Source organism: Tasmannia lanceolata, unplaced genomic scaffold (assembly GCF_043159265.1).
Source record: "Tasmannia lanceolata isolate RefF3 unplaced genomic scaffold, GAP_Taslan_0.1 ptg000018l, whole genome shotgun sequence".
NCBI classification, from domain to species: Eukaryota; Viridiplantae; Streptophyta; class Magnoliopsida; order Canellales; family Winteraceae; genus Tasmannia; species Tasmannia lanceolata.
Genome location: NW_027518695.1, coordinates 50,078,197 through 50,097,089, shown reverse-complemented (window position 1 = coordinate 50,097,089; position 18,893 = coordinate 50,078,197). Strand labels below are relative to the sequence as shown.

The 18,893-nt window shown below is 45.7% G+C and overlaps 1 protein-coding gene across 1 annotated transcript; it reads right to left on the bottom strand.

Moving 5' to 3' along the window:
• Positions 1 to 209: 209 nt before the first annotated feature.
• On the bottom strand, positions 210 to 2,634 carry LOC143851211 (uncharacterized). Its single transcript, XM_077360560.1, has 3 exons — positions 2,615 to 2,634; positions 941 to 1,312; positions 210 to 849 (listed from the first exon to the last, which is right to left on the bottom strand). Exons 2-3 carry the CDS (start codon positions 1,310 to 1,312, stop codon positions 226 to 228), a joined length of 996 nt encoding a protein of 331 aa, XP_077216675.1. The 5' UTR covers positions 2,615 to 2,634; the 3' UTR covers positions 210 to 225.
• Positions 2,635 to 18,893: the final 16,259 nt, after the last annotated feature.

Below are 18,893 nucleotides of genomic sequence, written 5' to 3'. Positions count from 1 at the left end.
GTAAAAACGGTTCAAAATAAATTGTATACGAATGAAAAAGTTATACATTGTCTTGAGCTTGTTCAACTAACATATAAAAACCAACCAGTTCAAAATAAAAGTTACAACCAACAAGTTGCAATACCCAAAAAACTATCAGAAGTTCACAACCATCGATCACAAGATAAAAATAACGTCACTTGTCAACATCTAAGTAACACAAGTTCACAACCAACAGATAGAAAACTAATCAATGGGCTGGGGATAGTAAACATCGTCATCATCGAATGACGGTTGCAATGGGACTCCCAACTCATAATGTAGCCAACCAATCTTTGTTTTGTCATCTCCCATAGCCACCCACAATGCACGATTCTCTTTCACCTTGAACAATTTGCAAGCGGCATAAAAATTTAGTGACCCCCTCTCATAACCTGGCAACAAGGCTAATTGCCTCACGATTTTAGTCATGTCAGCATCAAACTTCTCCATACGGACAGATGTAGTCGTGCTCCTGCTTTCCACTGCAGCCGCGAGACGCTCTAAGTTTTTGGAAATATGATTTGCAACCGATCTTCTTTTTGCAACCCTTTCTTTTACTTTAGGCTCTTTCTTCCTTGCTACTACATCTGGTTCCGTCTCATCTTCACCATAAACAGGCTCATTCGAAGATACTGGTGTGCCTACATCTTCATCTCCCTCTTCCTCTATATCAAATGGGGTAGATGGTTTGCTATTTTGCGTCTCAACATGGCTTGCAGAAGGAGAAAATGCAAGTCTTCCAGTTGCAGAAACATCTAAGAACAACTCCTCAAGATCCCAGCACCTTTCCAAGGCTCGACTCCTAAAGCACGCATACTTTTTATTTCTCTACACAAAACAAAAAAAGAAACATTATCATTTTACTGAAATGGAAAAAAACTTATAATAAAAATAAATTAAGTTTAAGTTTATTGATTACCTTAATTTGAGTATCCCACCAATCGTCTGATGCATCTATGCAATGCTTCGCATGATCAAAACCCAAACCAGTTGCACTGGTCAACAAAGAATGCCACAACTGCCACTCCTTTTTAGTCGAGTCCCAATGATTTTTCATTTGTTCCTTAGTGAATCCCTTGCCCGTCTTCTCATTAAAACCATCAGTTGCTAGCGCCCACCCTTCCTTACTCAAGTGTGAACCGGGTCTAAATCCCCTCCTAACTAAGTCCTTACATATGTCAATCCAAGCATAATGGCTATCAGTGTCCCATTGAGCTTTCTTAATAATCTCTTTTCCATTTGCCTTCCCTTTTGTAGTCTGGGAAGATTTTTTTGCTTGATCACTTTCCATCTAAAAAATTCAAAGCGTAAGCAAGAAATTCTCTACACAACTCTACAAGGTCAAGCAACAATAGAGAGTATAAACACAAAAAGCTAAATATAGCAGGTATCCTGGATTTGTTATTTTTGTTGGCTAGTGCTAATAGTTAGACACATTGAGATTACTTATAAGCAATGATATCGCATAGTATCCATTTTGGCCATAGGCATAAACTTGGGGTGCTTATCTATTACAGAAGTTGTCAAGGAGAGAAATGCAATGACATTTTATTCAGTGTATATGATGTCTACTTGTGATTAATCTTTCAAAATCATTGCTTCTTACACACAAAAGTAGTATGTGGACTGTGGCTTAGTATGTGGGGTTGTGTGTGGACTGTGGCTTAGGTGACAGGTTTTAGGTGCAGTGAACCTGCGACAGTCAAGAAGGGTTGGTCGATGGGTTTCTAAGGGGATTCGGGACTGGTGTAGGGGAGTAGGAGCAGGGCAGACGTGGAGGGATGGTTTTAAAACAGGTTTCTGGGGTCTGTAATAGGCCAAGAAATGTATTGGCGTATGGGTTATAATCTCTGGGCAGTTGGGTATTCGAAGGATGCATTAGGGTATATGGAGGGGTTTAGGACAGGTTAACCCCTAGCATGTCAAGAATGTGGGTTAGTGTTAGGATTTAAACTTGGTAATGTTGCAGGGCTATAGCTGGTTGTATAAGTCCACTGAGGACTTTTATCAAACAGAACATGTGCAATACAAACCTTCAAATCCCAAAAATTCTTCTCAAAGTAAGCAAACTAAAACCTAATTATTTTTATTAGAACCAACAATTACTATGCATCCAATAATCATCTCAAACCCACCCACCACCGTAAGAAAAAAAAAATCAAAACCAGATTCTGAATAACAAGAACGTAAGCAAATAAACAGAACAAGACCATACTAAGAACAAAGAGCAGAAAAATTAAAAAGACAAATTCACCAATCAAGCACCGGGAGCCACATCCTTAACTTTACTCTGCAAGTACCCACCATACTCTCTAGCATAGTCCTTCATATGAGTCGCTGTGTTGGCGATCTGGGTTTGGGCATAATCGACCCGGTCCGATCCAGGCGGGTGCCTCCCCTTCACGTATTTATACATCCACGATACTCCGGCCATGCCCGCGAGTCCGATTACACACATAGTCAAGAATCCGGCCAAGGCCATGACCAGAATTGTTCCAGCTGGGACCCATATCGGACTCGATAGAAGAATCAACGGTGTGAAAAAGATTAAAAAAAGGAAAAATGAGTGGAAAGGAGAGAGAGAGATCCGTACCTGCTATGAAGCTTGGAGAGTCGTTGCTTGGGAGATGTCTGGAGGTTGAAGACAAGTATCGTGTCTTGGAGCACAGCAAGAGTCGGGGAAGAATGGTGAAAATTTTCGTTTTAACTTCTGTCAAAAAAACAAAGGTGTAATAATGGGTTTCGTGAGGGTAAACATGTAAAATTCCACAACCTAAAAACTCCGTTCAAAATAGCGTTTTGCAAACGGACCTCCCCCCCTCCGTTTGCAAAACACCGTTTTGAGGGTTCAAAACGGTGTTTCAAACGGCGTTTCAAACGGTGGCTGCGCACCCAAACACTCCCAAACGGCCGTTTGGCCCCAAAACGGTGTTTCAAACGCCAAACGGAGTTTTAAACGGTACCCCAAACACGCACTTAGAGGTTTTGTAAAAGTTATAGAGAGGTTTCTATATGAGTCTTATGTTTTTGGTCTGGTAGCCCTTAGTTTGTCTCTTGGATGAGTTGGTTTCTAATAAAAGCATATTTGTTCTGTTTTGGTCCTTAAGTGTCACGGGGGCCATTTCGTCCAGCGTTGTTCGCATGGCCTGTGGCCCGTGACTTGTCTATCAATACAATAAGTAGTAGTAGTGTCAATGTACATGTTGTAGTAGGAACACAGTCAGTATTTTGAGCCATCAATGTCATGCAAATTCTTCAGGCGTAGTAGCTAACAGCACTTTTGGTGGGCACTCATGGTTAGGGGTGCAACTTGGGCGGGCTCAACCCGAACCCGACGGGTTCAACCCGCAAAAAAGTCGGGTTGGGTTGAGTTTGGGTCGGGTTCGAGTTCGGGTTGAGTTCAGGTCCGGTTCAGGTTGAGGGCTTGGGCAACCCGACCCGAGTCAACCCGACATTTTTAATTTTTTTTTTTGCTTTTTACGCTTAAAATCTCAGGTCGGGTCGGGTTGAACTCGGGTCGGGTCGGGTTCAGGTTGGCAAAAAGGGTTCCTCAAGTCGGATTGGGTTGAACCTCGTTGGGTTGGAACTCGGGTAGGGTTTGGGTTCGGGTTGAGCAAATGGTTGGTCGGGTCGCGTTCGGGTTGGCCTCAACCCGACCCAACCCGACGCAAGTTGCACCCCTACTCATGGTTAAGGGAGTAGGTCGCTAAAGCTCTTTACCCTAAGAGCTTGCTTGGCCATCGAGTGGTGCAATGTCCTAGCAGGGATTCCATTCTAGTCAACGGGTGATCGGGGACCCTTAGGAGTTGTAGTCCCTTTTGGGTTAGTCCAATTGTAACTTGTTCAAGAATCATCAATAAAGATTATCATCTGCCTACTCGTGTGCCCCATTACTTTGTGCTTGCTTGCAAACACATCGTTTCTCTTTCTGCTTGTTTTCTAGATTTGATCCTCACAACATTGCTAGGCTTACTTGCTTGTCGTGAGACAACGCAAGTGCTGTACGAACCTCGCTCCCAAACTAAAGGTCCATGACATTAGGCAATGTTTTAAAAGGAGCAGGTCTTTTGGAGATTCCTATGTTCATTGCAAGTGGATTTTGCAGATTCCTATTTTCATTGCAAGTGGAACGTCCAACCCTTTTTTAATTACTTAGACACAATTCTAAAAGTGATATGTCAGTCTACTAAGTCTTTCATTAATCATGGAAAGGTTAGATATCATTTTTCTATAATTTAGCTAAACCTGTCATCAGCCATGAGGAAACTACAGGATGTGGATGTTCCTTCCAGCAAGCAATGCATCAAGCTAAAAGCTTTGTAACTTTATCAATATATCAAATAGCTGTCAATGCCATATGAGAAAAGGAAAAAAAGGAAGCAGCGTAATACCTTGAAGTTTCGTACTTCAGCTTCGAATAGGGAAAGCTTGGCATCTGGAATCATTCTTGGTACTTCATATTTGAATTTGGAGAGGGTGGCATCCGAATGATTTTTTTCTACACCAATAAAGGGTTGCGGTTAAAGAATAGGAAAGCGCATCACATGCATATAGTACAATCATTAAGTATGAAATGTTTCTACAAACATTTACATTCAAAGCTGCCTAATAATAATAGGCATTACAAACAAATATTGCTTGAAAAACAAAATAAAAGTAAACAAGAAACACTTACCTTCTGCATCTCCTCTTTCGAAACAAAAGATTGAGGGACATTTTCTAAGCTTTCGGCAATGGTTGCAGCTATTGTCTCCATTTGGTTTGCACGAACACCCCGTGCCTCTAATCTTGTTGCCTAGAAATGAATGAGGTCATAAGCTTTTTACACGAGAAACCACTACAAATAAGCAAGAATCCAAAAGGGAAAAAGGGTAAAAGCCAAATACAAACATGACGATAAAAATTATTACCAAATCTGACGCGTCGACAGGAAACGCTTGTTACTCGTTAGGTTTCGCAAGCTGAGAAATCTGCCTACTAAAAAATTTGTTACCCCGGAGACTCGAAGAAAACCTGATTGACACATCGGGTATGAGGCCATCGCTCAATGTTGTGCACCTTGCCATCCAATTTGTCCCAAACAGTGCCAACCGTTTCCAAGCAGCAGCAGCCATATGCACCTTTCACAACAAGACGATAAAATCAAACCACCCACCAAAGAGAATAAAAAACCATGTCTCCCTTCTCCGAAAACCCAATTATGTGTTGCCCTAACCTAGTAATATTTATTGCTAACTTGGTTCAATCCTACATAAGGAGAGATTGAAGAGGATGTTAACCACAGAATAAGGGCAGGTTGGTTGAAGTGGAAGCTTGCTTGAGGAGTTTTGTGTGACCGTAAAATACCTACTGAGTTGAAGGGAAAGTTTTATAAGACAGTTGTGAGGCCAGACATGCTGTACGGCTCAGAATTTAGGGCCACCAAGAAGCAGCATGTGCATAAGATGAGTGTAGCAGAAATGCGAATGCTTAGATGGATGTGCGGCCATACAAGGTTAGATAGAATTAAAAATGAAGACATCCGTAAAAAAGTGGGGGTGGCATCAAGTGAAGAGAAGATGAGAGAACATCGCTTAAGATGGTTAGGGCATATCCAACGTAGGCCTTCGGATGCTCCACTGAGAAGATGTGACTCATGCCAAGTTGATGGAGTAAAAAGAGGTAGGGGTAGACAGACAACAGCTTGGGTAGAAACAGTGAGGAAAGACTTGATGGCTAGGAACATAACAGAGAACATGACTTTGGATAGGAGAAAATTGAAGAAAATGATCCATGTAAACGAACCCAACTGATGGGGTGCAAAAGCACAACAGCCTGTTAGCTGCTGACACGTGGCTAGAGGGGGCCCACCGCGGGCCAGCCTATCAGCTGCCGGCACGTGTCTCGAGGGGGGACCCATCGCAGACCCCGCGTCAGCAGGGGTAGTTCGCTAATTATCACAGAGTAGGGGAGCCTGAACCTATAGCTGGTGGGCACCTGCCTTGGAGCATTAACTCCCCACCTACGCCAAATTTACTCTATAAAAGGGCTTCCAAAGCTCATAAATCAGGGTATTGAATTCTCACCCACCACTCTTAAAACTCCCTCTTCACTCCGGCTCATACTGACTTGAGTGTCGAAGGGCCTGTCCGGAGTATACTTCGGGTCGGTCATTCTGACCTCGTTTGCTTCTGTGCAGAACACAGTTCATCCGGACTCTATTTCCTTCTCTTCAGCTCCTCGGGCCCTCAGCTCGGCTCTTACGTCACTGTCATATCTGTTAACCGATTTCGGGCCTAACAGATTGGCGTCATCCGTGGGACCCCAGAACTAAAAGCTGCTCCCAGATACCTCACACACAAAAATGACAGGGCGCAGGAGTGCGCGGGTACCAACCGCGCGGACTACCCGAGCCGTCCTGCCTCGCAGGACCCTGAGCGAGCGAGTCGCCTCGCTGGTGGTGGCAGCTTCTGCTACGGCCGAACAGAGCCAACCTCGTTCGGAACACCTGAACCCCATGCCCACTCCAGAGCAAGTCCAAGCTCTCTTTCAGCAAATGACAACTCTCGTTGGTCAGTACCAGCAGCTACTCCAACCGCCTCCCCAACCTCCTCCGGAAGCTCCACGACATGTCCAAGAAAGGCCATAAATCCACAGGGGAGAGTCGTCGCGCCATGGTGAAGACCAAACTCACCGTTCCCCTGGACAAGTCCGTCACCCCACAGCCAGGCATGCACAGACAGATCCGCACCGCCGTCGAAGGTCGCGGTCTCGCTCTGTGCAAAGGCGTCGAGCTCATGAAGAGCACGCACCACAGGCAAAATCCCGGTCCCGTCGTAGGAGTCCGGAGAGCCACTCCGGCTCCGCGGCGAGCCAATCTGTGGAAAGAAATAGGTCACCAGACCGTAGAGCTGACCCGATGCTGCGGAGAATAGAAGAGATGGACCACAGAATTGAAGAGCTGGCTAAGGATCAAAGCCGGCCTATGTCTAGGGCGTTCTCAACTAGAACGCCGTTCACCGACGACGTGATGGCTGCCCCAGCACCCAGAGGATTTAAAATGCCAACTATCCTGCAGTATGATGGGACCACTGACCCCGTGGATCACTTGGAGACGTTCCGGACAATAATGCTCCTCCACGGTGCGTCAGACGGTTTCCTCTGCAGAGCATTTCCGACGACCCTGACAGGTGCAGCAAGGGACTGGTACTTAAGGATCAGACCGAACTCCATCAGCAACTTCGATGACTTCGGGGAAGACCTGGTCCGCCACTTCATGAGCAGCCGCAGGCCAAGGAAAACGATGACCTTGCGGCAGGAGGATAATAAACCTCTCAAAGCCTTCATCGGCCATTTCAACAGGGAGGCACTCCAAGTACCAAATCTAGACCCTTCGGCCGCTACGAACGCGCTTCTCGCAGGTGCTAGATCAAATGATTTCCGCAGAGTAGTAGCCCGCCGGAATCCTCACTCCCTAGCAGACCTAATGGCCGGGGCAGAGGAATACATATCAGTGGAAGAGACACTGGCTGCCCTGGACTCGAGTCAGAGGAGAACCTCTGATGACAAGAACCAAGACAGGTACCCTGCTAAGCAGCGCAGGGATGATAAGGTTGTCAGAAGAGACAAGTCCCCCCAGAAAAGGGAGGAAAACTTCACCCCTCTCAACACCTCCCGAAGACATATACTGGCTGCCATCAGCGGAGAAGAGTTCATAAAGTGGCCAACCCCAATGATCTCCAAGGGAAACAGGAGAGACAGGTCGAAGTACTGCCGGTTCCACAGGGACCACGGCCATGATACAGACGACTACTGGCAGCTGAAGGAGGAGATCGAGCAGTTGATCAGCAGGGGCTACTTAAAAAAATATGTTTGAAGCGACACCCGCAGAAGTGACCCCAAGGAGAAAGGTCCCCAGGGCCGAAGCCCTCGGCGGTCTCAACCGCCCCCAGCCCGAAGACAATCTCCTCCGCTGCCTAGTCCACCACCAGAGGCACACCGCTCCCAACCAAGGGGAGTCATTGGCACAATCATGGGCGGTCCGGCAGCTGGAGGCACCTCATCCACTGCTCGGAAAGCATACGCACGCCGAGTCAATGTCGTGCACTCATGCAGCAAGAAGATGAAGACCGAGAATGAGATCTCGTTCTCAGATGCGGACCTCGACGGCCTGATATTACCACATGACGACGCCCTAGTCCTAACGATGCTCGTCGCAAACTGGGAGCTGAAGAAAGTCCTGGTAGACAATGGTAGCTCAGCCGACATCTTGTACTATCACGCCTTCGAAAGGATGATGATAGGTGACGACCGCTTAAGGGCGGCGAACTCAGATCTCTTCGGCTTCTTAGGAGAGGTAGTCAAGGTTGAGGGATAAATCGAGCTTCCTGTCCTCGTCGGAGAGCCACCTTGCCAAGCTTTCGCCATGGTCAACTTCCTAGTAGTGAGGGCCACTTCGATCTATAACGCTATCTTGGGACGACCCGGGCAGAACTTAATCCGCGCAGTCGCTTCAGCGTATCACCAGAAAATGAAGTTCATAACGCCAAACGGCGTGGGTGAGGTCAGAGGAGATCAACCACAGTCCAGGGAGTGCTATGCCATGGCACTCAAAAGGCAAAAATGCATCGGAATCCTTGCCGATTGAGCTACTTGATCTGAGGGACGAAGCACAGGTGACTGAACCCGCCGAAGAGCTCCGCAAAATACTATCAGTAGTAGGCTACCGGGCGTCAAAGTGACTTTGTAAATATACACTGAATGTGAATGATAGAAGCTCTTTTGCAAATCTCTTCGTACAACTTGGAAACCCAGTTCACTAAAACTCGGGTACTCTGGAAACCCAGTTCACTAAAACTTGGGTACTCATCAACTTGGAAACCCAGTTCGCTAAAACTCGGGTACTCGCTGCTTGGTTCGCCACGGCTCGTCTCCGCAAAGATCGGGAGCCCACTCCTGGTCCGGAACCAACCCGGATGCAAAAACCAACGCCGCTTGGAAACCCAGTTCACTAAAACTAGGGTACTCGACGCTTGGTTCGCCACGGCTTATCTCCGCAAAGATCGGGAGCCCACTCCTGGTACGGAGCCAGGCCGGATGCAAAAACCAAAGCTCCTTGGAAACCCAGTTCACTAAAACTAGGGTACTCGACGCTTGGTTCGCCACGGCTTGTCTCCGCAAAGACCGGGAGCCCACTCCTGGTCCGGAGCCAGGCCGGATGCAAAAACCAAAGCTCCTTGGAAACCCAGTTCACTAAAACTAGGGTACTCGACGCTTGGTTCGCCATGGCTTGTCTCCGCAAAGACCGGGAGCCCACTCCTGGTCCAGAACCAGCCCGGATGCAAAAATCAAAGCTCCTTGGAAGCCCAGTTCACTAAAACTAGGGTACTCGACGCTTGGTTCGCCACGGCTTGTCTCCGCAAAGACCGGGAGCCCACTCCTGGTCCGGAACCAGCCCGGATGCAAAAACCAAAGGTCCTTGGAAACCCAGTTCACTAAAACTAGGGCACTCGACGCTTGGTTCGCCACGACTCGTCTCCGCAAAGGCTGGGGGCCCACTCCTGGTCCAGAACCGGCCCGGAGGCAAAGACCCAGTATCCTGAGAAACCAAGCACATTAGGGTCAACCTAAGCCCGTGACGACCGCCTAGAGCAATCGCTACACAGTATATGGCCAAGCAGTATAAACTAGAGACGGACAAGCGGAGAAGAAGCAGACAGTAAAAATTTGCTTTCCATTCATATATGAGGGCCTCAGAGGACCATTACAAAAACGACGCCTCAACGGGCTGTTACAAAAAGTTGGGCCTCCAAAGGGGCCATTACAAAAAGAAGTCAAAAAGTCACCAAAAGGGTAGAAGGAGAGCTCCAGACGCCTCGTTGCCATCATCCCGTGCTGGATCTGATCCCGGGGGCAGCAGTGTGTCCGCTGTGGCCGGCTCATCACCGGTAAGCGTCGGTGGGTCAGGCATAACCACCCTGGACAAATCAACACCCGGGTCGGATTCCTTGACCTGCTCGAGGCAGTCATAGAACCCAATTTTGTACCCCTCGCTAGATAGGACGACGAGTTCATCCTCCTTTCTCTGAACGGCCGCTTCTTGCCTCTCTCGGGCTTTGTCCGTCTGGGCGTTGAGGGCTTCCACTGCTTCCTCCTTCTGCGCAGTCAGCTGAGCGGCAAAGTCTTCTTTAATCCGCTTGTTTTCTTCTTTCAGCCGCTTGTTTTCCTCAGCTAATTTTTCAGTGGTCTCCTGGAGCTCTTTCACCTCTCGGATCAGCTTGCCGTTCTCCTCCTCGGATTTCGTTATTGCCTCAGCGAACTTCTGACTCTTCTGATTGAGATCATTAAAGTACAACAAAATCTGCAAGCAGATCGACCAGTGTTAAGCACAGAAGAGTGAAGGATTGAGCAAAAATAAATAAACACTTGAAAGCCACTTCACCTGGTAAGTTGACGAGAAAATGGCCTCTTCAGCCGCGGCAGGAGGTTCGTGGAGAACCTGCTGCTTGTCATTGCTAAGGAGGACTTTGCTAAGAAGCTATTTAGCCACCCGGGTCTCACCCAGACCGGTGTCGTTCTTCTGGACAACCCAGTTGGGCCGAAAAACATTGTCTTCAGTCCTCACCGCGGGAGGACGGGCTCCCGCTGATGTCCCTCCTGACTTGGAAGATTCCAGGCCACGGCTATGGATGCCCACCAACTTGACCACTGTCTTGGCCTTGGCAGGCGGTGCCTTAGCAGGCGGTGCTATGGCCTGGGAGGGCGCCGGACTCGCCATTTCTACGGTCTTCCTTTTCTGGCTCTGTTGGGCCTTCCCAAATGCTCCCTGCCTCATTTTGTCTACCAAAGACTGTTGCTGCATCTCTGAAAATCGACATACAAACAAAACCAGTCAAAAGCAAGGAAAGAGAGGAAAGATAAGTTTTAAACAAGACTAGCCACGTACGTGCCCGGGTCGCGGTACTAAGGCTCAACCCAACCAGAACCTCTTCCCCATGGAAGTTCGAACAATCGACAGGTCCCTCGTGATCCAGCACCTCCCGAAGCAAGGCAAGCGTCCTCGCATCCTCGCCCTCGAGGAGCGGCTTGCGACTCATCGCGACTGCATCCGGGGTTCCCCATTTCAAAGGGACCGGCCAGGGCTCGCTGGACTCCCTATCCTCGACATAAAAGAACCTGTTTCTCCACAAGTGTATAGAGGAGGAGATGCCAGTAATCATTTTTACCTCCGGGCGCTGGCTAATGTAAATCCAACCCCTGCCCTTGTGCCTCTTCAATTGCGCACACGCGCGGAACAAGGGCACGAACAAGTTCCTCTGAAGCCGGCCCTGAATGAGGTATACGAACCCTACCAGTAGCCTCCATGAGTTAGGCGCTACTTGAGCCGGAGCCAGCCTGTAGTATTGAAGCATCGAGGCAAAGAATGGGTGCATATGAAATCTGAGTCCGGCTCTCAACGACTCATCATATATGCAAACATCAGAACTCTCGTTACAAGCCCTATCTCCCTCTGTCGCCTCCCTCAGCCCAAACCTGGATGGAATACAGTATTTATCCCTAATCACCACCAACATGGACTCATCCAGGTGATTCTCCTCGTTGAGAGCCTGTATGTTGTATTTGGGATTGGCATCCATCCGGGCCCTCACCACGACTTCAACGGCCCGGCCAGGGATTAACGTTGTGGACGCCTCGTCGACGTCACTACCAACACTCCCCTCCAGTGGGACGTAACTATCTGTCCGAAGCGGAATGGCGTTCAAGTCCAAAATCACTTCGTCCTCCACTTCCTCATCACTCCATATGACATCCACACTGACATCGGGACTTGCCATTTTCGGGGCCGGTGACCAGGTAGGCCTGTCCTCGGTTCTAATCGACGCTCTAGACCCTGAACTACTAGAAGACGACTCCCCCGAACCGGACTCAGAACTAGAGCTACTAGACATGAAAGCGGGAAAAGAAACGAATGAGGCGCGCTAAAGAAAAATACCGGTCTACTCAAGGTACCGAACTATAAGCTTCCGAATCCGCGGCCGTCCACAACTGCAAAACTACACGAGCCGAACTGGCCTTCGCCGAACTGGCAGAGAAAAGATGAGAAGGAGAAGGAGAAGGAGAAGTAAAAAAATGAGAAGGTAAAAACCTCCTTTTATAAGTTTTACCTGAGGCGGTGTGCATTTAATGAAGGGCACACACTTTGAGGGCATCTTATTGGTGCCACGTGTCTTATAATAAATAAATAATGGACACACGCATCGAGGCGAAGGCGCAAGTGAAGACGCGCGTATCTCCAAGGAATTAAGAGCATCCGTCAAATGTTCGTGCATCAGTCCGGCCCTGTAGACACCCCATTTTGCTCTGCTTTGATTAAAAAAGAAATTAGGGTTTCGCTGTCAATTTTTCAATGTTTTCTATTCCGGTGTTCGTCCCTTACGCTTTCTCAAATCTTTCTGGTCATTTCTGCATTGTTCTGATTTTTTCCGCTAAAGTGCGGAGAAGGGTTATTCGTGAGAATCCGAGCAAGGGAGAATTTGTACCCGTTTGGTGGGCCCGCATTGAACATTTGTTTAAAATTGAATCAACCGGGGGCCCACATTGTGGGGCCCACGTTGTGGGGCCCACGTTGTGGGGCCCGCGTTGTGGGGCCCGCGTTGTGGGGCCCGCGTTGTGGGGCCTCAATGGGGCCTCTTGTGAGGCCTCTTATGAAGAGCAATGATGGTAGCTCTCCACTAAGACAACATGATGGGCCCTCCACTAAGAACAATAATGATGGATTCTCCACTAAGAAACATGATGGGCCCTCCACTAAGAACAATAATGATGGATTCTCCACTAAGAAACATGATGGGCCCTCCACTAAGAACAATAATGATGGATTCTCCACTAAGAAACATGATGGGCCCTCCACTAAGAACAATAATGATGGATTCTCCACTAAGAGGGACAACATGATGAGCTCTCCACCAACATATCTCTCTCTCTCTCTTTCTCTCCCTATATATATCTTCCTTCCCATCCATAAAAAAGGGAGAGAAATTTATCTTCCATTATCTCTTTCTCTTCCATTATCTCTTCTAATCACTCCCTCCAATCCCTTTCCTCAATATGTTCTTCCATCCCTCTCCCTAATATTCTTCTTCCATTATCTCTTCACTCCCTCAATCACTCCCTCTAAACACTCCAGAGAAAGCGAAAGACGGCGGAGCGGATCGGCGGCGGCAAGATTTTTTATATTTTTTTGGATTGGGCGGAGATCTTCACCACAGGTAGGTGCATTGTTCTCAAAATATTTCTGTATTTTTCCGAATTTTTCTGATTTTTTCCGCAAATTGTGTTTTAAAAATGGAAAACTCTTCAAAAAACATCTTTTGACGAAGAAAAATTAAATTATATACCAAACAGATTCTAAAATTAATGAAATTTCGTGGGAAAATAATATGTTACTGATTCATTTTACCATGAATTTATAAAGATTTTTGGAGTTTATTTGGTATATTATTTAATATTTTCTTTGAAACTTATCAGATTTTAGGAGAATTTTTACTAACATCAGATCATCATTAAAATTCATAAAATTTTTACAGTAGTCTTATCTTCCATATTACTTGTTACTGTAAACTTTTCGTGTTATTTGGATCTGTTTTAATATGGGATGTAGTGTTAATTTATAATCTGGTCTGGAAATTGTAAAATCCGAAATTGGTAGTAAATAATTTCTAAAATTCATGAAAATCTCACTGCATGCTATTTTGATTCATATAGTATTTCTGTAGAAATTTCATAGAATTTAGAGTTGTATTTCTACTAGTTTATGTGTTAATTGTGCAATCTGGACATTTAATGGATTAATCAAGATTAAATGTGAATTTAATGTAAAAATATGCAAAACTCATCCTGTAAGCTACATACATTTTCATCTTGCTGCTGTAGAAATTTCAAATCATTTCGAATTTATTTGCAACAATTTCACTTGTAAAACCGCTCGTATGCTTAAAATTGATAAAATCCATGGAAAATTCGAAATTAATTGAAAATCATATAAAAATTCCTAAAGAACTTTAAAATTCTGTCACATGTTCACTCCTTAATCCATTAAAACAGAAATTTTAGGATCTTTAGATTTTCCTGGAAAAATGGCCAGTGCATCCATAATCGTATCCCAATTGCAACTTGATCTTTGACAATTTGAATATTTAAGTTATAGCATGTTGTTGGCTCCGAGGTTATTGTCCACGGAAATCCTGAGATTCTGCCAGGCAATAAGATGCTATAACCTAAGTATTAAATTGCACAAGGAAAGAGCGCACGATTCCCTCCTTTGGATGCCATTCAAGGCCGAAATTGGTGAACCCTAGAACCATTGGTAATCCTTAAATGTCTAGAAACTGAAAATCTTCGAAATCTGAAACTCATTAACCTCGAGAACTTAAATCGATTTATCTTGTGTCTTTCGGAACCATTGGATTATGGTTTCCAATATAAGAACCATTAGAGCCCAATTTAGGAACACTGGTGTCGTGCCGTGTCCTAGGTTTTAGGGAGTCCTAGAGTTAGGAGTCCAGCCTCATCACGGACGCTTGCTATGAATAGCAACCGTACCATAGGTCTAGTTACACTAGTCACCCGATCTTTCCCTAGGACAAGCCTAGTAAACTAGGATGTAGGCAAAACCTGCATTAGTCTAAGGGACAACTTGCATTCAGATAAGAATCATATAGCATCTTAGATGAAATCCTAAGATAATAAAATCCTCAACTTGAATTAAATAATTCCTCTTAAAACTGTTGAAACAGTCAAATCCGTCTAAGTCGGTGTCCTAGTTGAGTTAGGCATATGTAGCTTAGCTTAGGTGCACCGAACTACGTCGACTCTGATCCCAGTGAGGCTTGGGTACGTAGGCAGCTTGGATGTCTGACGGCATACCACCCGCGAGTCGGCACCACAACAAATTGTGGTGTTTTGTATATTAATTTTCTTGTAAATACTTAATCCAATCAGTTAGGGTTTTCCATGAAATTAGAATTCTAGGAGAACTTTCACTTAGAATGAATCCAGACAAATTAATAAATCAAGATACACATCTAGGATTCACATTGAAATTAGATTCTAGGATGCATGTCACTTAGTTCGCACATTAACATAGAGTTGAATGAGCCATTTAAAATAAATTTAAAAGAGTTAGCTTTTGGAATCGAAGACCGATTATCGGACAAGAATGGTGCATGTGGTGGATAACTCCCCATACCTTCCATTCTCGTAACCAGGTAGCGAGTCTAGATTTCTGGTTAATTATGGGTCCTAGATCCCACATCTAGGTGGCGACTCTGTCAGTCTCTTTCGTGTGGAATTCGGATTGCCTTAGTGATCCCAAGTCCACAGGAAAGACGAATTCAAATCAATATTAAAATGCACACGCCAATCGCGTGGGAACGAGAGACCAAAGGAGAGCGCGCGGCGGCTCGCGCCCCACGCCCCTCTCGCGGGATCATGTCCCACAGTCTGGCGACTCTGCTGGGGACCACCTAACTTCATTACAATTCCAAAGGATAACTCATTTGAATCTATTTTAACTGGCTCATGAAAACTCTATCTCTTTTATGCTTGTTAGATTAGTTTGTATGCTTTATTTTCTCATCACATATACTCAAACTTAATCTAACAAAACCTGAAGGCATCATAGATTGCGCGAACTTATTGCACACACTTACATCACTTTCATCTAAACCCCTGCATCTCACATGCACACACGTCCTATTTTAGGAACCCGGAGTGTTATCTAGCATGGTTGACTGGGATTTCATCACCTGGTGCCTCTGTGCTAGAGAAGCATTCCACCCTTAGCCTAGTACCTTTATGGTACGTAAACGGATCTCTTGTTCACGTACTGATACGCCGGACACTGGTACAGTATATCGAACAGGGATTCGCGCTAAGGGAACTCTTGGCCTTACCCCTAGATTAACCCACACATGCATGTAGTATACGAACACATGTGCATCACGTGTGTGAGCCTAGTTTAGGATATCCTACCTATTTGTGTCTAGATTAGGCCGTAGACCATCTTCTAATGGCTACGATCGGTCCTAGGTACACAAACAAAGTCATGAGTCGAGATCCTCTCTCCACTCCGCTAGATTAGGATTAGGGTTGATGCCTTCAGGTAACACTGATAAAATGTGCAAAGATTAAAAAATTTTCCCTTTGGGGTTAGGATTTAAATCCCATTCATTTCCAAAGATCTCATAGGATTAGTCATTCATGATCCATCCGTTGAAAGCAATCTTATGCTATCTCATCTCATCTCGATCGTACGATTTTTAATCTTATATTATCTGATTCGATCGAGTATCCATACTTCCTTTATATTGGTAGGAACTCATCCTAATCTCATGTTCATGTAATCCTGATTATCCCTGTATCCTTTCTCCTGGCTTACAGACACCATGTCTACTCGTACAATTCTTGATTGGATCCGTGGTACATTAAGAGAATCCCATATCTATGCCATAAGTGAGCAAGAGAAAAATCTCTTCGGTTACGTGGCCACCATCAAGCTCGATTGGGGATTACTCTATGCTGCATCAGAGTGTTGGGATCCCGATCATCATGTCTTCCGTTTTGGCAACCAAGAAATGTGTCCCACCTTTGAAGAATGGTGTGCCTTATTGGAATATCCTGTAGATGGCCCTCTGGTGAAGCCATCTTACGTGTCGGATTATCGTCCTTTGTTCCTTCGCTTGATGAATAATCCAGATGAATCCATGAACTCTTTCATCAAAGACCAGGAAGTGTCCATGCAACAACTGATTGACATTTACCCTCCTGTTGGGCATATTGGTGCTGTTGATATTCAAAAAGCCCGAGGTCGCGCTCTGAGATTCTGCTCCTTTGCTAGGTTCCTCACTGTCCAGCCTTCTCGCTGTGCGTCAGCTGTTCTCTTGGACCTCGTTGATCAGATGGATCGTGGCGCCAATCCAATTCCTACTATGCTTGCAGAAACCTTCAATGGATTGGATGAGATGGCTCGTCTTCGTGCCAGCTCAGGTCCAGGCTCTTATGTTCGATCTTTTGTTGGGTCCTTCTCAGGATGTCCTGCATTACTTCACGTGTGGTTATGCCACAAGCTAAAAATTGCAGCTCCTGTGCATTTTGATCATACGTTATACACCTTCAGTGAATGGCGTCATGATGTTTCTTTCAATCATAAAGGCGATTGGGCTGAGTGGTTGAGTTCTCGCCATGAAGATCAGATTTATTGGCAAATCCCTGGAATCCAAGAAGCTGTCTTCAATACTGGAGAAGCTAACTACGTTCGCCTTCTTGGCCTCAAAAAGACTTCCTTTTATATTCCTGCCAGGATTCAGCGTCAGTATGGAAGGGAGCAATCCATTGTGCCTCCCCTTCGTCATTTCTATCCGCCTGAGGATCTCAAGCCCAAGATTGTCAAAGCCGTTTCATCTGCTTGGGATGTTCGAGTCATCAAATCTTTCAAGGAGTCAGTTGAGGAAGATAGTCGTCCAAAGAAGAAGTCTAGAAAGAGTGCTTAATGTCATGTTTTCTCTTATCAGTCTATCTTTGAAAGATCGAACCATGTACTCAAGCTTTAATGATCTATCAATAAAAGTTCACCTTTTTCTTTCAGTATCTTCGTCTATGCATACATCAGTGTCTACTTCTTTCTGATTTTAAATATGTCTTTCAAATATTACAGGGCCGTAGACACCATAGCTAACCCTAATACTCCTTGGGTTCGGGTCTCTTCTCGATTACAGAGGAAATCTGTATCCCCGCCACCTTCTCTGAGAACCCCAGCATCTCATTCTTTCCCGTCCTCATCCTCACCAATGGCAGAAAACCAGGACAGTCCTCCACTCGCTGCTATCACCGATACTCTTACCTTGATTCTCCGGCAGCTTCAAGAACTCAAGGAAGAGAACCAAGTTATCAAGGCTCAACTTTCTGAGAAGTTCGGACAATCGTTGTCCAAGGATAAAGGGCCTGTGCACCAAGCAGCTACTTCAGCAGCACCTGTCCAGCCAGTGTTCATCAATATCCATGATAAAACCGAAGAAGATTTGGAAAAAGAGCAGTATAGCGAGAATCGCAGTAGACCTTCTCAGTCCATGGTTGATAAGTCTGTTATGGAGAAATTAGAGACTCTTACCAGAAAAGTTCAAGACATTCAGTTTCAAGACCAGGGTAGTTTCAATCCCAGTGATCTTACTCTATTTCCCGAAATCCGCCTTCCTGCTAATTTTCAAATGCCCGATTTCGACAAATATGATGGTGTGGGTTGTCCAATCACACATTTACAAATGTTCACCATCATGTGTCAGCCTCAAGGCTTATCTCCTGAGCAAATGGCTCAATTGTTCCCAGTTTCCCTAACCAAGGTTGCTAGGAGATGGTTCATGGTCTTGGACAAGACTCGTTACAGGACATGGAAGGATATCGGCGAGCAATTCATCAGGCAGTTCAAATATGATGATGGGACAGAAATCACCAGAAAGGATTTAGAGAGAACAAAACAAGACTCGAGAGAATCCTTTCTGATTTTTGTGAAAAGATGGAGGAGAATAGCAGCTCAGATGATGGAGCGCCCGTCTGAGGAGGAGCAAGTCCAGATAATCATGAAAAATATTTCCCCCCAGCTCCAGTATCACATGTCATTGCAATACTATCCAGACTTCAAACACTTCATTGTGGCTGGCACCCAGATAGAGGAGGCTATGGCTCAAGGTGTATTCAACCGTAGCAACCCAAATCCTAGAGATTTCAAAAAATCCCCACCAGCCCAAGTCAGTAGTATCTCCCATTCCAATGCTCAATCCTCTAAATCCCAGGAACCTCTAGTAATGGACTATGCTCAACCTGCGACCGCACCTCGGCAA

Coding starts and splice junctions, on each gene's coding strand:
- LOC143851211 (XM_077360560.1), bottom strand. CDS start 1,312: ATGGAAAGTGATCAAGCAAAAAAATCTTCCCAGACTACAAAAGGGAAG. Junction 850..940: donor GGTGGGATACTCAAATTAAG/GTAATCAATAAA, acceptor TGTTTTGTGTAG/AGAAATAAAAAGTATGCGTG.